The sequence below is a fragment of the Ammodytes marinus genome, assembly GCF_949987685.1.
Source record: "Ammodytes marinus genome assembly, chromosome: 2".
Classification (NCBI taxonomy): domain Eukaryota; kingdom Metazoa; phylum Chordata; class Actinopteri; order Uranoscopiformes; family Ammodytidae; genus Ammodytes; species Ammodytes marinus.
Genome location: NC_137231.1, coordinates 643,010 through 665,319, shown reverse-complemented (window position 1 = coordinate 665,319; position 22,310 = coordinate 643,010). Strand labels below are relative to the sequence as shown.

Genomic DNA, 22,310 nt, shown 5'->3' with positions numbered 1-22,310 from the left:
CTGTCTTAGTCACATTTATTTTGTAACCTGAGTAGAGCCCAAGGGTCTCAGTACATTTAATTAAATTTGGGACAGACTTTGTGGGGTCAGAGATATACACAATTACATCGTCTGTTACATCGCAACAACCTGTGTTCCTCTCCGCTCACCTCAATACCCCTAATGTCTGTACTATCTCGTATTAACTGTGCAAGGGGTTCTATACTGAGGGCAAAAAGGAGAGGCGAAAGAGGGTCCCCCTGCCTGCAGCCCCTCCCCAACTGAATTTTTTGTGAGAAACACCCGTTAACCTTTACTGATGCTTTTGGAGACGAGCATAACAGTTGGACCCATTTAACAAAGCCAGGACCTAGACCGTTTTTTCTCAAAACTTTAAAAAGGAAAGGCCAGGAGACGCGGTCGAATGCCTTTTCGGCGTCCAGGGCTAGTGCCATACATGGCACTGGTTTAGATTTGGCACAAGACATAACATTCAATAACCGACAAATATTATCAGACAGCTGACGGCCAGCAATAAAGCCTGTCTGGTCAGGGTGGACTAGAGTCGTAATAACAGATTTAAGTCTCTTTGTCAGTATGGAGGTCAATATTTTACAGTCAGAATTTTGAAGCGCTATGGGTCTATACGAACTGCACACTGTAGGGTCATTTCCCTCCTTATGAATAACCCAAATGATTGTCTCTTCCCAATTTGGTGGGAATTCCCCCTTTTCAAATGCATGAGCTTAAGCTTTTTCTAGAATAGGGCTTATGTCGTCTACAAAGGCTTTTAAAAATGCATTACAGTATCCATCTGAACCCGGGCTTTTGCTGGTTTTTAACCCCTTAATTGTCTCCACAATTTCTTCTCTTGTAATGGGTCGATCTATAGCTTGTGAGTCTTCCTCTGAAAGCTTTGGTAGGTTTATGCCCTCTAAGTAGGCATCGATTTTTCCAGATTCTGTGCATGTGTCCGTATTTGAGTACAGTTTTTTTATAGAAAGTAGCAAAAGCTCCCGATATCTCCTCCGGTTAATATAGAAAGGGCTTATCTGGGTCAATATTTTTAAATTTTCTGTACAACTGTTAGGCTCATCTGTTTTTTAAATTGGAATGCTATTAATTTATTATCTCTACTCCCATGCTCATAATAGCGCTGTTTTAAGAATCTTAAATTCCTCTCAGTATTTTCTGTGAGCAAGTCTCCCAAGGCCCTCCTGGCTTCATTAAGCTGAGTAAGATAATTTGTAGATAGTTGACTTTTATGTCTCTTTTCTAACTGTTTAATTTGTTCTTCGAGTTCTTTACGTCTGGCTTTTCTAAGTCTCTTCTTAGCTGACGCGAATGAGATTATTTTCCCCCTCAAAACTACCTTGGCCGCGTCCCACAAGATCACTGGTCACCAGTGTCATTAAAGTGAAGGTATTGAGCCAATTCTGCCTTTATTTGATCTTTAAACGCTTTGTCATTTAGAAGTGAGACATTTAGGCGCCATAGGCTTGGATTAGAACATCTACCTAAATCCCAAATCAAACTAACATGGTCACTTAAGGTTATGTTATGTATTTTACAGTCCAGGACTCTGTAAGAGTCATTTTTAGCAACAAAGAAATAATCAGTCCTGGAATATGAGGAGTGTGGGTTCGAATAGAATGTGTAATCCCGGTCTCTTGGGTGTATATGTCTCCATGCATCAATTAGACCCAGGTCCTCAGTCATTTGCTTTAGAATTCTACTGGCCCCTGAAGGCGTGGCAAATGATGGTGAATTTTTATCCATCCTATTTGACAAAATGCAGTTAAAATCGGCTCTAATTACAAGGACTCCCGTAGCTTTTTCTATAATAATTTCACTGATTTTCTTAAAAAATGTAGGATCGCTTTCATTTGGAGCGTAGATATTCAGCATTGAGACACTCACACCACAAATTGACCCACTTACCAAAATAAATCTCCCCTCTTTATCCTTAATTTCTGAATGTAAACAAAACTGCAGTGAGCTGTGCAACAGTATTGCCACCCCACGCCTTCTCCCTGAACCATGAGATGAAAATTACACTTGGCTGGCCCATGACCTCTTAAGTTTCATATGTTCAGAATCTGATAGGTGGCTTTCTTGTATGAAGGCTATTGTACATTTAAGATGCTTAAGCTCATTGAGAATTGTGTTCCTCTTTATGGGGCTATGTAAGCCCTTAACGTTATAGCTAATTACTCTTACACCATCCATTAACGCTTACGTATGCAAACTGTTTAACCATTTTTTATCCACAAAGGGATGACACATTGCCGTTCTATGTGACCTTGACGCTCATTGTTATACATATCCCATGTTGTAAAACAAAACATTAACACAAACACTAACTATGAACATGAAAAACACTATAACATTCTGCATCCAGACTTCCAATTTGTTCATCCATAACCATATGGGTCTTCCTTGCAGTAACATTAACAAAACAATAAAATGCACTAGAGTTGACGATGAAAACATTTTTTTTGCAAGGAAGTAAAGGATTGTCCAGAGCCTCCAGAAAGGAGTCTGGGCCTTGACTGCAAGTTTGTTATTGCAGTCTTGCAGTAGATCTGTGTCCTCTCCAACCATCACAAACGTCCTGAGTTTTTGTCTCCCACTCTTTTCGCAGACATTAAAATAAGATAAAAATTAAGTGTTTTTAATCCGTGTAGTGTAAACAATGTGTTGTCATCGTGGCCGAGGGGGCCAATTGTTTACCTACATTTGATATTACTTGAGAGAGAAGGAGACATCTCAACCGGCTTCAGATAGACACGGAGAAGTAGGAGTTCAGTCTAACGGGTACTTTATTGAAGGGTTGACATAACAGGATATCAGCTTAGTAGACAACTTCTACTATGAACACAAAGGTACTTATTCATTACAATAGTTCAGATCTCATCCTACCCTGTCCTAGTTATCTAGCCTCAACTCTGGGGGTAAGGAGTACCCCCCTCAGCAGTCCTCATTCCTCGGGCGTAGGCAAAGGCCAAGGCCACGATCTAGTGAAGGCGGTTGGTTAAATACACTATCTGTCTGTGTGTGTGTGTGTGTCTGTGTACGTGTGCATGTGTGTGTGTGTCTGTGTGAATGTGTGCGTGTGTGCAAGTGTGTGTGTGAGTGAGTGTCTGTGTGAGTGTGTGAGTGAGTCTGTGTGAGTGTGTGTGTGTGCATGTGTGTATGTGTGTGTGAGTGAGAGTGTGTGTGTATGTGTGTCTGTGGGTGACTGTGTGAGTGTGTGTGTGTGTGTGTGTGACAGATCTTATATCAAGCCTTATTAGCAATCGTGTGCTTTTAATAGAAGCCAGGTCTCGCAATCGTGTTCCTATATTCTGCTGTGTCTGCAACAGTTGTTGTTGCCGTCTGTAAGGTCACTGTGTGACCTGTGTGTGTTGTGGTGCAGTTATTGCTTTTCTGTATTACCTCAAACCTTACTAACCTATTTTAATATAACATAAATGTTGCAGAACACTACATCCGCCACTGGAAAAAGTATAGTGCTATTGCCTTTACATCCATAAAGTCATCATCCAAAAAAACAGGAACCAAGTCTCAACATGTTACTTCTCTCTTTCCCTTCGTTGTTGGGCCCACTACTCACAGGAGGCAGGCTTACCAATCTAAATAATTTTTTCAGTTCTGCCACTTCACAGTGCAATTAGACCTGTCCCAGATATCATCTGAGCTGTAATTGTAGAAATGATAGCCTTTAAAGCTCTTAAGCCGATATGAAAATCAAAAACAGACTGCACACAGTAGGAGTAAGACATTTAAATAAAATAAAAAAGACCTCTCATAAAACAGGCAAAAACTTAGTAGCTTACCTCCATTATAAAGTAGCGAACCAGGTTATTACCCCCCCCCCCCCCCCCCCCCGCATCCGAGGGAGAGCAGGGCGGGGAGGGCGAAGCAGAGAAAAGTCATGTTAGAAAAGAGGTATTCACCGTAGCTTCATTATGCGTTTTCTCCCAAACCAGCAATGAACTGGTAAACTGCAGCAGGCATGTTGAAAGTATGTGTGCGTCCTCCGTGGGTCACGAGCAACTTGGCTGGAAAGAGCATCCTGTGATTGTCGATTCCCCTCTCCCTCAGCTTCTGCTGCACTTCATAGAAGTCTCGCTGTTGTTTGTATACTTCAGCCGATAAATCCGGGTGAAATCTGATGCTGTTGTTCTTGTAGATCAGCTGGCCTTTTGCTCGTGATGCTCTCCAAATGCGCTCCTTGTCTCGATAGTTTTGAAATTTCAGTATGAATGTTCACGGAGAGGAGGTAGGGACGCGCGCCGGTCCAGTAATGCGGTGAGCCCGCTCCAGTATCACCGCCGGCTGCACGCTCAGATTTTCGGTAAACCATTTTTCCATAAAGGTGCAAGAATCCATCCCCTCCTCCTTCTCCGGTAGGCCCACGATTATCATGTTATTGCGGCGGCTTCTGTTTTCCAGATCATCAGGCTTCATTTCAAAAAACTTCACCTTTCCTTCCAGCGCACTGACTTTTGTTTGTAGACCGCTAATTGAATCCTCAGCCGAGGATACCCGTTCTTCTGTGTGATGCACGCTTTGCATTCACGTATGTTCGCCTGAACATCTTTGATAGCCGTTATTATCACACCGCTTATTTCTGTATGAAAGTCATGTTTGAGGGATTTGATGGCTTGCATAATATCGGCGCTGGTTACATCGTTCACCTGCGCGCTGTCCGTGTCCATCAACATGGCGTCCCCTTCACTGTGCTCTGGTTCAGAAACACTGTCCTCGCTAGCTTGAAAGTCCAGAAAGTTGAGCGATTTCTTAGGCTTGTTTCTTGACGCTTTTTTGGGCATGTTTAATTTACAGTGACATTAGGTTGACTTTAAGTAGTTATAGGATAGCAGTTGGGCGGTTTTGCAGCATTTATCTTAAATTCAGCGACGGAGCGGGGAGAAGTGCTGCCCTTCAGCTCTACGCCATTACCGGAAGCCTCTCGAAGGTAATGCTTTTGACCTTCGTTCCCACCCTCACCTTATGGTCAAGAAGGCTGGGTAATGACCGAAAGAACAAGATCGCGGGTACAAGCGGCCAAAATGGGTTTCTCAGAAGGGTGGCTGGCTTCTTCCTTAGAGATAGGAACTCGGGGCAGAGCTGCTACTCCTTTCCGTCCAAAGGAGCCAGTGGAGGTGGTTCGTGCATCTGGTAAGGATGAGCCTCCCTAGGGAGGTGTTTCAGGAGCGTTGTTATTCAGATGTCTACGGCCACATCCTCCATCCCAACCCAGAAACAGCCATTTTAGGCTGGTCACGACTAGAGACTTTAGCTGCATTCCAATAGTAGTTGCACTTCCCCTCGTTCATTTACCCTCAGCCCTTGGTATGACGTAACAGCATACGTTGCACGGAGGGAACTTGGAGAGCGGAGGGAGACTGGGCGGGGGAGGAGCGGAGGATTTAAATGGAACCCACTTGCCCATGTAGTCGCAATGGACCGTCAGTTACATAGGTAAATCTGAATGCAAATAATACAGAATTATAACATTCTGCTAAGGTAGCCTATGTTGCAGAAAGCCATTTCCATAGCATAACAAACATTGAATTTCGACACGGTAACTCAGATTATCAAGATATTGTTACTTACACATGTAAATTGTTTGCTCCGACATATTTTCTTATTTATGTTAGTTTCAACCAAAAACATTTGTTTTAAATAGTCCTCTAATTGGCAGCCATCTATGTTATAGCAGCAATGTGTAAACTGCAATACATTCACTGGATTGTTCGTATGGAAATAGGATTGAGGCGTTTTTGAAATATATTTATATATATATTTGTCCTGCGGGTGGCCGCGATGTCCCTAAAAGCATACAGTCTACCGGAAAATAAAAGGAGAAGAAGACGAACTGCAATGCACTGTGGGTGATATCCACCTCGGAGTGACCATGGATGTTCACTTGATCACTCAGCCCTCCGAGGGTCTATATCACGAAGTTCACTTCAGTTTCCAGACAATTGGAACGACACTTAAAATGGCGGCGGGGATTCCCCCGAGGGCAAGTGCCTAGGGAAAGTGAACGAGGGCATGTTGAACGGGTATTGGAACGCAGGGCATAAGTCATTGGAAAGCCCTTGACTATAACACGAGACCTTGTTTACTTTTTCTTTTTAACCTATTAAAGTGACTACGAGTAACTTTGTCGTAACTTAAAAGTTACTCGCAGCCGCTTTAAGGATTTGTACACTGAATGTATTCTCTTCATTTGCTCAGCTGAGGGACAGATCCACATTGCAGCCATCCCGTTTTTGCAGATACCTGCAAATAAGGAACTATGTCAGAGGCAGTGTTGTAATATTATTTTTAGAACGGATTCTTAACGGACCTTACATGTGCGAGAGGGCTGGCTTGACCACAGTCATTTGCGTAGCTAAATATCTATTCTCACAGGATTAGTATCAATGCTGTTGCAAGGGCTGCAGCAGAGTGAGTCCTCCACAAAAGGAATATGTTGATGCTATGACAGACGCTCACTGGATAGAGCCAAACCACGGGAATGATACAAACACTGTAAAATACAAACAGCTGGTCAGAATGATGTAGTACGAGTCCTCTCCAAATACGCCAACAGCGCGCCGACCCGACACGATGTGGACAGGGCAATTAGCCTAATAATGCCGCCTTCAATGATAAATATTTCAAATTGACCGTATCAACAGGTCTGAAAGAGCCCCAGTTTAATTTATAATCCCTAAGTGTAAAAGCGTGCTATCTATACGCATACAGAGAACAGGTAGATGAAGCCCCGGCACTATATTGTCTAGTATAAACTATAGTCCAAAACAACTTTGTTATTTAATAAAGAAACTGTAGCGGAGCTTGAACAAATAGACCAACGCAACAATACAATCATTTTGGAAAGTGTGCCATAATAGTGACTGGTTGTCACCTTGTTAGAAAGTCCATAAAATTATCTTTTCATCACCGCACCGCCACTGATGTAGGTGTGTTTCCCTCTGATGTGTTTGCAACGCCACAGTAGCATTCTCGCAGCGTTAACGTGCAAAAATTCAAAGTAATGGGCATATTTCCAGCAGGTAATTATCAGCGGCTGCTCTGTGCAGCCGGTGTCCGGTCTGGCCCGAGCATGACTCGTTACTATTTACTGGAAAAAGTAATATATTACAGTAACTGGTAACGCGTTACTGCCCAACACTGGCAAAGGTAACATTTTGCAACTTGTAATCCCCCTGTTGAACACCAGTCCTTACTGATAACTAAACCTGATACCAAAAAACTAGTCTCTATGGGCGCACTCACACTAGGCCATCTTAAACGTGCACAAGTACGTTTGTGGCCTAAAGTCTAGTACGTTTGGCCAGTGGTAGGCTCTCGGTACTCAAGCACGGTACACTTCCTCGGCCATGGCACACTTGGAAGAGGTATACTCAGACCAAGACCCCGTTTCCACTTGTCTTTAGCATGTGGTTTTTGTGACCTAATCACATGAATACAGCTCTAACTACAAGTGAAAACACTCTCAAGACGCATTGAGATCGGATCACAAAAACCACATTCGGAGGTGGTTTACGTCGCTTGTGTCCGATGAGTCTGCATTCAAATGGTAGTGGAAACAGCAATGTGACTTTTGTCCACATTAGGGACCTCCTACTCAACTGCCGCCCCCTGCCTGAGCGGAAATACGTTGAAAATGCATCACTGGCGTTTCATGCAGCTTTTATAGAAGCCTCATGAACGTTAGTTGCATCCACCAGTATTGCAAATGACAAGCTTTCTGTGCTCTGTTTTCATTTCACTGCGTAAATCTGAAAACACCGAAATCGCTGCTATTGACTGGTTCGCTGCAAGGCAGCGGCTTCCTGTTCTTATCTGCTTAAAAATAAAAGTCAACTCGCGTTTGGCTAGTAACAGGCTTTTATTGTGAAGGCGCACAGGAAATATTCTGATCGCACATGCAGTAACTTAACTACATATAGAAAGCCGTGTAGGCTACTGGTGGTGGTGACAAGAGTGTATCAGAGGCAGACGTTAGAAAAGACGCCCGGCGAGCACACATCTTTCACCAGCCAAAGTGGCGTAATAACTTACTCGCCTAACAGTTTTTACTTTTATATACTATCTATGATATTTACCTGCATTTGGCAAGTGTTAATGTAGAGCTCTCTAGCAGTGGTGTGCATCGCTCCTCCTTGTCTAAATGAGTCAGTAGCCTATCTCGTCAACCTAGACTTGTGATTATCTTCGCACGTAATGCATTTTAAAAGCAAATGCGATTAAAACTGTGGCACTGTACAGCCCTGAATGTTAACTTGTTTGAACCCCACCGGTTAAAAACAGCAATGCAAGCGGAAATGATTGATTTATAGGGTAAATGCAATCCGATCACAGCTGGACAAAGAAGTCACATGTGGACAGACAGGAGTGAACACACGGACCGAGAGCTGGCCAGCTTTGATCGGATTACCAAAATCACATCATAATCCCAGGTGGAAACAGGGCCTAAAATTCAGATGCTAATGAGCTGACATGCGCACTAGCATGCTCATAGATGGCGATCCTGATGTCAATTTATTAGGGATGCACAGTCGGTTAAACGTTTGAACGTAGGCTACTAGTCGGCACCAGAAATATAGTCTGTTAGTAATTTATTGCACATCACTTGGGCTAGAACATAAAATGTGTGAGAATTAATGTGTAGGCCTATAGGTGTGGGCTAATAAAAGAAGATAAAAAGGTGCGAGCAGCATAAAGCAAAACAAAAAGGTTTTCTCGACTACCCTAAAGGCCCTCTGTGTTTACTCTGGTTCGCCAGCCGTTTTTTTTCCCCCTCCCGTCAGCTGTTATAATACTGCCTGTACGTGCGGCAGTGACGAACCCATTGCTAACTATCATGAGCAATTTGTCTTATGCGGCGGGTGGGCAGGGATCAAACCCTCAACCCTGCGATCTAGTGGACAACGGCCCCACCCCTCTTCGCCACAGACACCCAATTTAATGTACGTTTACATAATTCATATGCCCCCCCCCCCCCCCCTCCTCCCCCCCCCCACACACACACACACACACACATGTAGATCTTGAGTTTTCGATAGGTGAAGAAAGCCTGCATCTCATACTACCAAAAAGGGGTGCAAATACAGTGGCTTGCAAAAGTATTCATACATCTTGAAATGTTCCACATTTTGTCACGTAACAACCACACACGTACATTTATTTTTTATTTTATTTTTTTAAATGTTTTTTTCAAAGGTTTTTTTATTAAATGTTCGTAACAAAGAAATTGTAGCACGATTAGTACAAATTTTTTCCCCGAACATACCCCACCCACATCCCACCCTCACACCCAACAACACGAAATATACACTACAAGAAACAAAAATAAACAATCAATATGAAAAAAAAAACAAAAAAAAAACACATAAAGAAATAAAATTAAATCAAATAAAAAAGGGGGCGGGGGGGTAGCTACTCTTGTATAGTTATTATTGTTTTTTTTTTAATAATTTAGCAAGGGGCGCCAAATTCGGTCAAATTTATTCTCGGATCCCTGGGTTGTGTAACGTATTTTCTCTAAATTCATACATGCCATAATGTCTCGAATCCGATGTGAGTGGGAAGGAGGAGCAGGATCTTTCCACTTGAGTAGGATAGCCCTGCGAGCAAGTAGTGAGGTGAAGGCCAGTACTCTCAGCTTCACTTTAGGTAAGCCTGAATTTGGTGCAATGCCAAAAATTGCAGTGAAAGGGTTCGGCTTAATTTGATGCTGAAGTACTTCAGAAATTGTTTGAAAAACTGATGTCCAGAACTCAGTCAAGGTGGGACACAACCAGTACATGTGAAAGAGTGATGCCGGTGCGCTCCTACAGCTGTCACAGGTCGGGTCTACATCTGGGAACATACAAGCTAATTTAGTTTTAGATATGTGGATACGATGTACTACTTTACATTGCACAAGAGCGTGTCGGGCGCACATGGAGGTAGAGTGTATCCGATCCAGGACTGTATCCCACATGTGATCTGTGAAGGCAGAGCCTAGGTCCTGCTCCCACAGGGTTCTTATAGCTGCTAAAGAGGGGCTATGCTACTTTGAAATAAGGTTGAAAAACACAGAAATTGAGCCTTTTAATGTGGGGTTTACAGAAAGAAACAAATCGACATGATTGGCTGGCGGTTTATAAGGGAATTGGGGAATTAACTTCTGCGTAAAATGCCTGATTTGCAGAAATCGGAAAAAATGTGTCTTTTCAATACCAAAATGTTTTGTCAATTGGGAAAAACTAGCAAATAGATTATTAATAAATAAATCACCGATGCATTTTAAGCCTTTTTTATGCCAGATCTTGAATGCACCATCCACCGTCGAGGGAATAAATAAATGATTAGCTGCAATTGGGCTGAAAAGTGAAAAATTCTGCATTCAAAAATTCTTCCTAAATTGGGTCCAGATTCGAAGGGAGTGCTTAATCACGGGATTACTATTGGGAATAGCCGAAGAGAGTGGAAGTGCGGCGCTTAAGAGGGCAGATAGAGACAATGGGCTAACAGCGCTGGACTCCATTGTTACCCATACTGGGGCTGAGTTGTCAAGGTGAAAATGCACCCAATACACTAAAGAACGGATATTAGCAGCCCAGTAATAGTATTGGAAATTAGGGAGGGCCATTCCGCCTGTTTGTTTTGGTCTTTGAAGAAATGCTTTCCTTAACCGAGGGTGTTTACCATTCCAAATATAATTTATCATTAAAGAGTCAAGGGCCTGAAAAAAGGATTTGGGGAGAAAGATGGGGAGACATTGGAATAGATATAGGAACTTTGGGAGTAATGTCATTTTGATTGAATTTATTCTACCTATGATAGGCCTTTCACACCGCCGCAAAATCGGAGCTAGTTCTGGGCTTGTTCGGAGTTAGAGCCAGTGTTTTGGTTTCACACCGCCAGAGAGCCTGCTCCGGGCCGTAAAAACCGGGGGAACTCATACCCCAGGATTGAGCAGGGTTTGATAAGAACTGCTTGCGCGAACGGTTGGGGGAGGGATTATCCTGACCAACCAGAGCAACTCAAACCTCATGCCCGCCATATTTAAAAACACCGCTACTACGAGACGTAAACATAACATAATTACCGAACGTAGCGATCAAATTGACCGGCGAGAATACGCTGTATGGGTCCTGTTTGCTTAAGAAAGCAAAGCGAGAGCCAACAAGTGTAAAAATAAGACGTATTCGCCGCTGTTGTTGTGCTTAAAGCTAGCGGTAGCTTTAGCGTTAGCCACAAGAGCAGCGGCGTCGGGTGACGTACACACACGTTTACAGTGACGTCATGACGTTGCTCTCTTGCCGGCTCCATGGCTGTCTCCGGTCGATGTGAAACCAACCGGTTCATAACTGGGATAAGGCTGTAACCAGTTTTGAACTGACCCCAGCACCAGCCTGGAACTGACTCTTGGTTCATTTTGGTGTGAAAGGCCTATGAGAGAGAAAGCCAGAGGAGACCACTTCGATAATATTTGCTTCGCCTGATCCAATAATTTGAGGAAGTTCGATTTAAATAGGTTTTTAAAATTTCTGGTAAAACATACCCCAAGGTAACTCAGATGGTCTGTCACCACTTTGAGTGGGAGAGCTGTATAATCAAGTTTAAGAGCTTCTTTATTAATCGGAAAGAGTTCGCTCTTGCTCAAGTTAAGTTTATAGCCAGAAAACTGACTAAAGACCTCCAACACAAAAAGTGCCTCCGGTAAAGAGGTGGCTGGCTTGGCGACAAACAAAAGTAAGTAATCGGCGTATAATGATACGTTATGTTCAATTCCTCCTCTCCATATCCCCTGAATCTGTTTGTTACCTCTGATGGCAATCGCAAGTGGTTCGATTGCAATAGCAAAAAGGAGCGGGCTCAAAGGACAACCCTGCCGGGTCCCACGGTGCAGATCAAAACTACTTGAGTAACGGCTGTTTGTTAATACTGAGGCAGAAGGGCATGCATATAATAATTTAACCCAAGAAGTGAAAACAGGACCCAAACCGAATTTCTCAAGGGTGAAAAACAAATAATTCCATTCTACTCTATCAAATGCTTTTTCAGCATCCATAGAAGCGAGGCATTCTGATTCAATATTTCTGGGGGAATATAAAATGTTCATTAGCCGGCGAATATTATAAAATGATTGGCGTCCCTTTATAAACCCAGTTTGGTCGGGGGATATGATAGAGGGGAGAACATCCTCCAATCTGTGGGCGAGAATTTTAGCAAATATCTTCACATCCGTATTTAATAGTGAAATTGGTCGGTATGATGCACAATCTAGAGCAGGGGTGCCAAACTCTGGCCCGCGGGCCAAATCTGGCCCGTTTCAATATTTAATCTGGCCCGCGAACCAATTCGGCAATTCCATTCAATTTGGGTCGCGAAAAAAAAAAATTGTCACGATTTTTTTTTTTTTTTCATGTGGAGCCTGTGCCATGTTGGCACGTCGCACACGCTCCCAACCGTTAGGACACTCGCATAGCTTACCACTAGGAATGTCTGCTGAAAATTCCACAGCTCAGGATTTTAAGCCATGAATTGATGAACTTGCATTGAAGAAAAGATGTCAATCTATGGGGCTAAATAGCATGCTAATATGATGATTGATTGTGTCAACTGGCTAAGGATGAATGCTAACATTATCTGGTTTCTAACTTTTGCCTGAAGTTACAATATAGCTCACTAACTAACGTTAGATAGCCGCTGATAGCCCACCCCTTTTGTTTCCAATGGTGGCTTTGCATTTCATTACCAATGTAAAGTGTCATAAATAGTTAACACTGGTGCTGGGTCATGATTCCTATAAAAAAATAAAACAAAAAAAACGTGATATGTTTTGAATGTGCAGAAAGTTTTGAAAAATCCAAGAGAAAACATATTGTGGCTCAATCCAGGATGCCTGAGAGCCTTACTGCATTATAGTCCTTTAGAATTGTTTCACCAGGAACCTGAATGTTGTCTTTTCCTTTACAAAAATAAAGACATTTCCACAATAAATTGACGCAGAAAAGGCACAGAAAACCAAAACAGAAAAATCCACCAGAATACAGGAAATTAAGTGTTTGACGCACAAACATTTCTGGGGGAGCACCCCCATACCCCCCACATATAATTTGTCCCCCAAAATATGTAAACAAAATCTAGCCTATGCCTCGTATGTACGCAGGTTATATACCTAGATATGTTGTTTGAGTTTTGGATTAAAAAGAAGGCATGTCAGTAAGCTACATGTCTGGCCCTTCGTGTGATTATCATGTCGTAATTCGGCCCTTTGTGAAAATGAGTTTGACACCCCTGATCTAGAGGATCTTTATCCTTTTTTAACAACAGGGAAATACAGGCCTGGTAGAACGAAGGTGGGAGTTTACCTGAGTCAAATGAGTCTGAGAATACTGAACATAAAAAAGGCGATAATTCAGCTGAAAATTTCTTAAAAAAGTCAGATGGAAGTCCGTCTGGACCAGGAGATTTGCCTGATTGCATAGATGTTATTGCTGCAATAATTTCCCTCTGAGTAATAGGTGCCTCAAGGCTATGTCTCAGGTCTTGAGAAAGGGAAGGCATGTTTAGGTTACTGAAAAAGGTTTCCATCACCGCTGCGTCTACTGTACAATCAGAACTATACAAATTTGAATAGAATGTTTTGAACTTTTCGTTTATCAATTTCTGATCTGATGTTGTACACCAACTGTCTGTCCGTATTCCAGGGATGAGTTGCTTCGCTCTAAATCCGCGCAGTTGGCCAGGAGTTTGCCAATCTTGTCACCATGCTCGTAAAAAGTACTTCTGCTCCTAAGCAACTGGTCAGCAACCTGACGAGAGGAAAGAAGGTTGAATTCTGTCTGAAGTTTTAAACGTTCTTTGTAAAGTTCAGATGAACGGGGGATTAGCATATTGTCTGTCTATGTTCAGAATCTGATCAGCTATTTCAGTTTGTTTCTGTTTTGTACACTTATTTTTGTATGCTGCAAATGATATAATTTCACCTCTCAAATAGGGCTTTCAGGGCTTCCCAAATTGTTGCATTGGACACATCTGGTGTTTTATTTATACTCAAAAAAGTTTTAATATGTGTAGAGATGTGTGAAAGAAAACTCTCATCTGTGAGCAACAATGGATCCAGTCTCCACTGTCTTCTTGTATACTCAACGTCAGAGAAAGCCAGTTGAAGGAGCAGAGGAGCATGATCTGAGATCACAATACTTTCATAACTGCATGACTTTAGTTCTGACATCAATGAATTATCAACAAAAAAATAATCAATTCGGGTGTAAGTGTGGTGGACATGTGAAAAGAATGAATATTCTCTTCCTGTGGGGTATAAAAACCTGTATGGATCAGAGAGGCTATAATCAGCAAGGAATGATTTGATATAACCTGCAGATCTGCTAAGAGTGGCAGGTTTGGGGGAAGAGCGATCTAAGACTGGATCTAGATAACAATTGAAATCCCCACCAAGAATAAGAGAATGGGAATTGAGATCGGGGAGTTGAGAAAAAAATCTCTTAAAGAATTCTACATCATCGACGTTAGGCGTGTAGACGTTGGCCAAGATGACTGACTTATTGTAAAGTTTGCCTGAAACAATAATAAAACGTCCATTTTTGTCTGATATAATGTTTGAGGACTCAAAAGGAATATTACTATCAATAAGGATAGCTGTGCCCCTGGCCTTAGCCCTGAAATTAGAATGAAAAAATTGTCCACGCCAGCATTTACTTAGTCGCCCATGGTCAGAGTCATGTAAATGGGTTTCTTGAAGGACAACTATTCCAGCCCTGAGCCGTTTTAGGTGGGTTAAGACCTTACCCCTTTTCAGTTGGTGATTTAGCCCTTTGACATTCCAACTAATTAAATTAAGATTGCCCTTCATCTAGCTCAATTATAGTGAGAGTAAAAAGAGTTGCTCCGATAACAAAAAGAGTAGCAAAATACAGAGGAAAAAAAAAACACACAAAAAAAAGGAAAACACAGATAACTGAAAACACAGCAGGTGATAACCCATCAGCTAAACCCCCAGTTGACACCACCCCATCCCACCCAGAACCCACCCCATATATTGCTCTAAACAGCAAACCCCGAAAGACCCTTACTAGTCTCACAGCAAACATTCCAAGCCTTAACTTTCTAGCCTGTGCTAGCTTCCCACATAAGTCTTGTACAATTCACCCCATAACAGCTAGTAACACTATGAACAATCCAGCAAACTGTCAAAATGACAACACATTAAACAAACATACCGTGCTCAACCAACAATTCGAAATACAAAAAAAAAGAACAAGGCGTGAGTTAGACAATCTGTCCAAATGGCAAAAAATAAATAAATAAAAATAAAGAACAGACACGCTTATCTAGCCGTTTTAAAATAGAGATACAAACAAAAAAAGCAAGTGAGCTAGACAATACGTCAAAATGACAAGCAACAAAAATGTCACGTTCACCCAGCTAATTTACACATTTAAAAAAAAAAAAAAAAATGCGTATAGTACCATCAGTCTGAGAGTTTGGCTGGGGATATGAAAAGAGCATTTGTCCACATTGTATACTCACAGCAGGCAATCGTATTTACTACGGACTCACACCCAGTGTAGATATGTAGTTTGATGCTTCAGAGACAGACCGCAGCCACTTTCTCTCGCCGCTCTGGAGTGTAATGCGAAGCCTCGCCGGGAAGAGGAGAGAGGGACGAAGACCGCGCTGATAAAGCACAGCCATGACCCCCTTGTATTCAGCCCGCTGCTTCACGACCTCTGCGCTGTAGTCCTCGTAGAACCGGAGCTTGTGGCCGTGGTACTCCAGCTCGCCCTGTTTACGTGCCTCTTTCATGATCAGGTCTTTAGTCTGGTATCGGTGAAAGCGGATAACGACGGATCGCGGCCTCTCATGCGGGCCCGGTTTGGGTGCCAGAGTGCGGTGAGCTCTGTCCAGCTCCGGGGGAGAAGGGAGAACTTGATCACCAAACACCTCGACGAGGAGCTCGGAGAAAAAGGCGGCGGGGCGCGCACCCTCAAGTGACTCTGGTAAGCCCACGATACGAACGTTCTGTCTCCTGCTCCTCCCTTCCAAATCCGATAGTTTAGCTTCAATAGCTTGTTATCTTCCTGCAGTGAGGGGCACGTAGCCTCAAGTTGCTCCAGGCGTCCGCAAACAGTTTCTGCATTCTCCTCGAGATCGGTTATACGTTTCCCCTGGCTTGAGACCACGGCCTGGATGCTGTCCAGTTTAGCGTCCATGCTGGCGAAAGATGATTTAAACTCGGCGGCTATCGCTGCTCTATGCTGTTCTAGCAGATCCGGAATAGAAGCCATTGAGCTAGCACCAACGTCCATGCTAACCACGCTGTCCGAGGACATATCTGACTCTGCCGAATATCTTTTTGCGTTTTTCTTGCTTCTAGGCATTTCTCCAAAACAGTATCAGTGTTACCGGCAACACAAGCACAAAAAAAATCGACGAGAATAGGGTTTAATCAGTTAGGTCTGAAATATTTTGTGGGAGCTATAGAGCGATCGTGCCTACCCCATGCTCTGTAACCCGGAAGTCACGTACATTTAGTTTATTGGAATTCTATGTGGTACACTAACACCAAGTGGCGCAACATTGTGAAGTGGAATATAGAATGAAATGTGGTTTGACTTGGGTTAGGGTTAGAAAAAAACCTGAAGAAGAAACTTGAAGTTTTTGGCCTTAATGCAAAATGCAATGTGTGGTGGAAAACTAACACTGCACATCACCCTATACACACACCATCCCCACCATGAAACATGGTGGTGGCAGCATCATGCTATGAGGATGCTTTTCTTCAGCAGGTACAGGGAAGCTGGTTAGAGTTGATGAGAAGATGGATGGAGCCAAATACAGGGCATCAAACCTGTTAGAGTCTGCAAAAGACTTGAGACTGGGTGGAGGTTCACCTTCCAGAAAGACAACTACCCTAAACATACAGCCAGATTTACAATGGAATGGTTTAAATTCAAAGCATATGCATGTGTTAGAATGGCCCAGTCAAAGTCCAGACCTAAAAACAATTGAGAATATTGAGAAAGACTTGAAAATTGCTGTTGACAGACGTTCTCCATCCAATCTGATGCTGAATCTGTAGTTAGAGCTATTTTAAGAATGGGCAAAAATGTCAGTCTGTAGATGTGCAAAGCTGGTAGAGAAATACTCCAATAGATTTGCAGCTGTAATGGCAGCAATAGGTGGTTCTACAAAGCATTGACTCAGGGGGTTGAATACTTTTGCACGCTACACTTTTCAGTTTTTTATTTATAAAAAAAATTTAAAACCACGTTTAATTTTCATTCCACTTCACAATGATGCGCCACTTTGTGTTGGTGTATCACATAAAATCCCAATAAAATAAATGTACGTATGTGGTTGTAACGTAACATAATGTACTCTTCTGCACTTCAACGAGGGCAGTCGCATACTCTGTTCCCTCCCGAAACCCTTATCTTTCCTGCTCTGCTCTCTCCTGTCTTGTGCTGTCTCTGTCTAACCTCCGAGTGTCTCTCTGCATATTCCTCCGAAAAACCTAAATTATGGATCTGATCAGCTGGGGTCTTTCTGCAATTGACCAAATTTTCTCGACGAGAAAAGGGGGCAAAGGAGAAGCCTCCTGTCCGGATGGAACCTTTACTGTTGGATACACCTGGGACGGGTGGAGTGGCTGGAACCAGATGTGTCTAGCAATACTTTCCATTGAGGACGCCGAAGACATCTACATCATTGGGCTCATGGTATCAGGTTTCCTGCTGTTTGGAGTTGGCGGATTCCTGATTTACCGCAACGGTAATAAGGCGTTGGCAGCACATCAGGCCATTGAGAAGCTGCCCGTCTTTGAGGGTTTGTGCCGGGCCGTTAATGCACAGACTCAAGTGATAAGCGAGGTGAATCGCAAGCTGGAAGTGATTCCTGGACTTATTCGAAAAGTGGATTCGATCATGGCTGCCATTAACCGGCCGTAGGCACTTGGAAAAGGCCACTGGATTTCGGATTATTAGACGGAAACCAGTGACTGTAAGACAGGCTTCATTCCAGCGCCTAGTCTCAACCAAAACAAAATCACAATCTCTCGATTCGGCTCCCTACACCGTCCTTGGCGCGGTGCTATCTCTTCTCTCTCCGGGATGTTTACGTGGAGAGACGCTCTACCCCCACCCTCCCATCACCTACTTCTCCTGTGAACTCTATCTGTGACCGGGCCCCGAGGCCGTCTCCACGGCTGTCTCATAACACCTGGCGCCTGTAGACTCCCACTACGTCTGGACAGAGATAGCTTCATGGAACACACACACACGTAAACACATAGCACACAGTAACCCTGACTAATCAAGCCCTCTTGAATCCGTCCCCCTCTCCCTCCCTCGTTGCGGACCGGAAGCTGCGGGCGGGGCGCCTGCCGGCTGCGTACGCCCCCTGGTGCCTGGGCTGTGACACCTACCTTCCCATAAAGCCCTAACCCGTTCCTTTAATGTGCATTGTCTACGAGTCTTATTGTCTGTGGTGTTTATCATGTTGCTTATTTGTGCTAAGGTGGTTTTTCACTGATCACGCACTGCGCTCCCATAAGGAACGTAGTTCGAGATTTGCATTTTTTTGACCTATCTTTCCTGTTGTTCTCCTTTTCCTCCTATGAAAGAGGGGCGCGGCACTGCTGCGACCCTGCAGTTACACTATCTCCTGTCCACCCATGTTATTGTCACTGTCTTGTATGTTTCTTGGAGAGGTGTGTACTGAAAAGGCAAATTTCATTGTGCTGTAACGGTGCATATGACAATAAAGCTATCTATCTATCTATCTATCTATCTATCTATCTATCTAGAACATTTCAAGCGGTATGAATACTTTTGCAAGCCACTGTATATTGCAATGACAACCCCACAGAACTTATCTTCTTGTGTTTTTCTGAACCAGTAGGATAAGCTTGTTTGAAGGAGTTAGCAAGAGACAATCTGCTTTTCGTTCCCTTGTCAATATATTTAACGTTGCCGACACCAAAATGTCCCCACAACACAGACTTGTAAGAAGACCGTGCCTCAGAGCAAAATTAAGTACAATGAGGGATGACGGGGCGAGATTTCATATGCATTATTTGTGCCGGATTAAGTTGAAGCTAAATAAGCACGCTGGCAATAGCTTTTATCATCACACGTTACTCGGTTAAAACTCAAATTAGCTGACTCAAATCTATGCAGGGCCTACACAGGATTAGTAGGATATTATAAGTAGGGTACAGCAGTTTGTTGACAATCAAAACACAAAATCATTACTTTAATGGACTTTCAACAGCAGCAGCTGGCGCGACAACTTACAATGAAATAAACTAAAAAATTCGATATGAAGAAAACATTTTTTTTTTCATTATTTGGTATTTGTATTAGACAAAGTGAACAGCCATATTTGATTTCACTCCAAGGTTTTGTGTTTTCTCTCGTCTGCTCTTGTTTTCTGGGACCTTAGGTGTTATTAGAGAAAGCCAAAGGGGAGATCCTGGGTCTGGTCATCGTGGAAAGTGGGTGGGGTTCCATCCTGCCCACAGTCATCATTGCCAACATGATGCATGCTGGGCCAGCTGAGAGGTCCGGCAGACTGAACATAGGAGACCAAATCATGTCTATTCATTCAACCAGTCTGGTGGGACTGCCATTGTCCACCTGCCAGAGCATCATCAAGGTATGTTCATGACTTTATTTTTAATAACGGATATTATGCTTTAATTTTAAGTGGCAAAGTTCTTGCCCACTGCACAGACCCAGATTGTTGCAATTGGCTGTACCCCCTGCTTTGTTTGTGTTTCCACTAAAACAGATGAAACAATAAATACCAACATAAAAGCAATACCTAAAACCTATTTCAGCATTATTCATGAAATTAGACGGCATTAACAGCATTCAATTTCTTAAGTTTCTTTCAGTTAATATGGATGAAATTTGATTGGAAATTTTGAGCTACAGGTTACAGGCTACAGGACCCAGCATCAGACAGGCTTTAATGGAGCACTGGACCTTTTTTTTCTGCAACATGGGACAAGATACACAACCAGTTTGCACAATGAATAGCAAGTTGAGTCAAGTGACGTCTGTTCCCGCTCGAACCACAGCGTGACATAGTTTGCTTCTGTTTACAGTGATTGTATAGTGGTATAATTTATTTAGAAAAACATACTTGTAAAAAAAATATAAAAAGATAACAAAAGTGCAAATTACCATAATAAAACATCTAACTGATGCCATACAGGCCCGCTCTTCAAACTCTCTTCTTGGCAAAGGTAAGGTCTCTGGACAATAAAATGGACCGTATACAGCTGCTGAGGTCTGCGCAACGCGTTGTGATGGAGGGCTGTCCTATGTTTTTACTTAGACATGGCTGACTGACCTCATCCTGGACTCAGCCGTTCAGCTTGAGCGGTTCACATGCCACCGTTCGGACAGCATCCTTGTTAAAGGAGGAAAGTAGAAAGGTGGTTGAGTCTGTGATGCTTGGTGATGGGGCGCCGTTGTGGTATGTAAACACTGTTCACCGCTGGCGGAGTTTATGATCATAAAGTGCTGTCGGTTCTATCAACCGAGAGAGATAATAGCAACTCTGCTTGTCCCTGTGTATTTTCCCCCCTCTACCAACAACGCTGATAGAACCGAGGGAGAAATGTATAACTCCATCAGTGAGCAACACAGCCCTACAAGACGGATTTTTCATAATCACTGGGGATTTTAATCATGCAGATCTCAAGATTCTTCTCCAATTCCACCAACACGTGAACTTTCCCACAAAAGAAAGTAACACTCTGGATGTGGTTTACTCAATGGTGTTTTGTGCCCCCAACCTCCCTATCCCCTAACCCTAACCAGCGAGAGAGGTTAAGACTGCACCTTGTGTCACTCAAGAATGTTGATATGATTGATGGCTTTGACCTTTGATTGATTTTATTCCTTTTAGTGTCCATGACCTTTGACCTTTGATCGATTTTATTCCTTTTAGTGTCCATTAGGTCATCTGTTTGACCACGTGTGCCCCCCCCCCCCCCCCCCCCCCCCCCCCCGGGGGAATTGCTTCCGTGCTCTTACAGGTCTCTGGAGAGTTCTGTAAGTGTTTCTGAACCCTGAACAGTTGGTTTCAGGTAGGAGTGTAAGTGGTGTAAGTGCTCTTACAGGTCTCTGGAGAGTTCTGTAGTCAACTAGATACCTGATCTCAGAACGGTAGGGTGGCATCATGATGTCATAAAACACCCTCCAAAGAAAATCCTTGTCCAGGCATGTGGGGGAGTTCTGGTGAGGGGGTGGTTGGTGCAGGAGGAGAGAGTGTGCTTTGGGAACAGCTGTTGTCTGCTCTGATCAACTCCTCACCGCCTTCACAGTCCAAAAGTACAGTTTGAATATCCTCCATATTTCCAACATGGTGCAATCTGCATAGGTTTAGCAATGAAGTTCAGAGTGTCCATCAGTACAACAAAGTAGTTATGCCTGTAGTTTGTGTGGGCAAAACCAGTTCAGTTGGCCTTAGGTGTTGTAGGCCCCCCCCTTCCTGTGACCGGCCCTGCGGTCCATGGCTGGGCAGGGTGTGTGTCCTACAGGCTGCTGCTGCTGTGCTTGGCTGCTATCGGGGATGGGCACGTGCTGTCTTCAAGGCATGTGATGAGAGAAGGAGCGTTGTGTGGTGAAGTGAAATCCAGTTTTGGAGCAATCTGCAGAAATAAATTCTTGCAATGCACACCTCGGCGAAAAGAATACATTTAATTAACAATTTGTTTTTTAATCAACGTCAAACTCTTCGTCTTTCCCATGATTCAAGCATTGAATACTTCCATATTATCCCTCTAATTCAAAAATGTTCAACTCTTCCAGTCTGTCCTACAAAAAAGGCTCATTCATTCATTTACATTTTGGATAAGTCTGCTTGCTCCCTGCTGATTCCTTGTTCCTTTTTCTCCAAACATTTCTTAAATTGTTTTAAATGATTTTCACAATTTTTTACAAACCCAAATTACCCAAAATTCCTGGATGGGGAGCGCCACCAAGCAGGATCAGTTGGCTCTGAAGGAGGGAGGTCCACTCAGCTGAGAGAACCATCTGGACCAGCCTCCCCAATCTGCAGGACATTCACATCAAACGTTGCAGGAAAAGAGTCATAAAGATCACCAGTGATGTCAGCCAACCAAAGTCTGTTTACCCTGCTGCCTTCAGGGAGACACTACCATCTGCTGAGGGCCAACACAGAGAGGATGAGGAGGTGTTTCTTTCTCCAGGCCATCAGACTGTTAAACCAGACTGACAATGTCACTTAGCCCACTAAATCTATCTATCTAA

The 22,310-nt window shown here is 43.2% G+C and overlaps 1 protein-coding gene across 1 annotated transcript in view; it reads left to right on the top strand.

Moving 5' to 3' along the window:
- The window catches only part of apba1a (amyloid beta (A4) precursor protein-binding, family A, member 1a), a gene marked incomplete at both ends in the record, with an annotated part of 313,633 nt that overhangs the window by 182,669 nt on the left and 108,654 nt on the right, over positions 1-22,310 (top strand). The window contains one exon of the mRNA XM_080040598.1: positions 19,468-19,680. Within this exon, the coding sequence (XP_079896724.1) occupies positions 19,468-19,680 (213 nt within the window). The remainder of the gene's footprint in view (positions 1-19,467; positions 19,681-22,310) is intronic.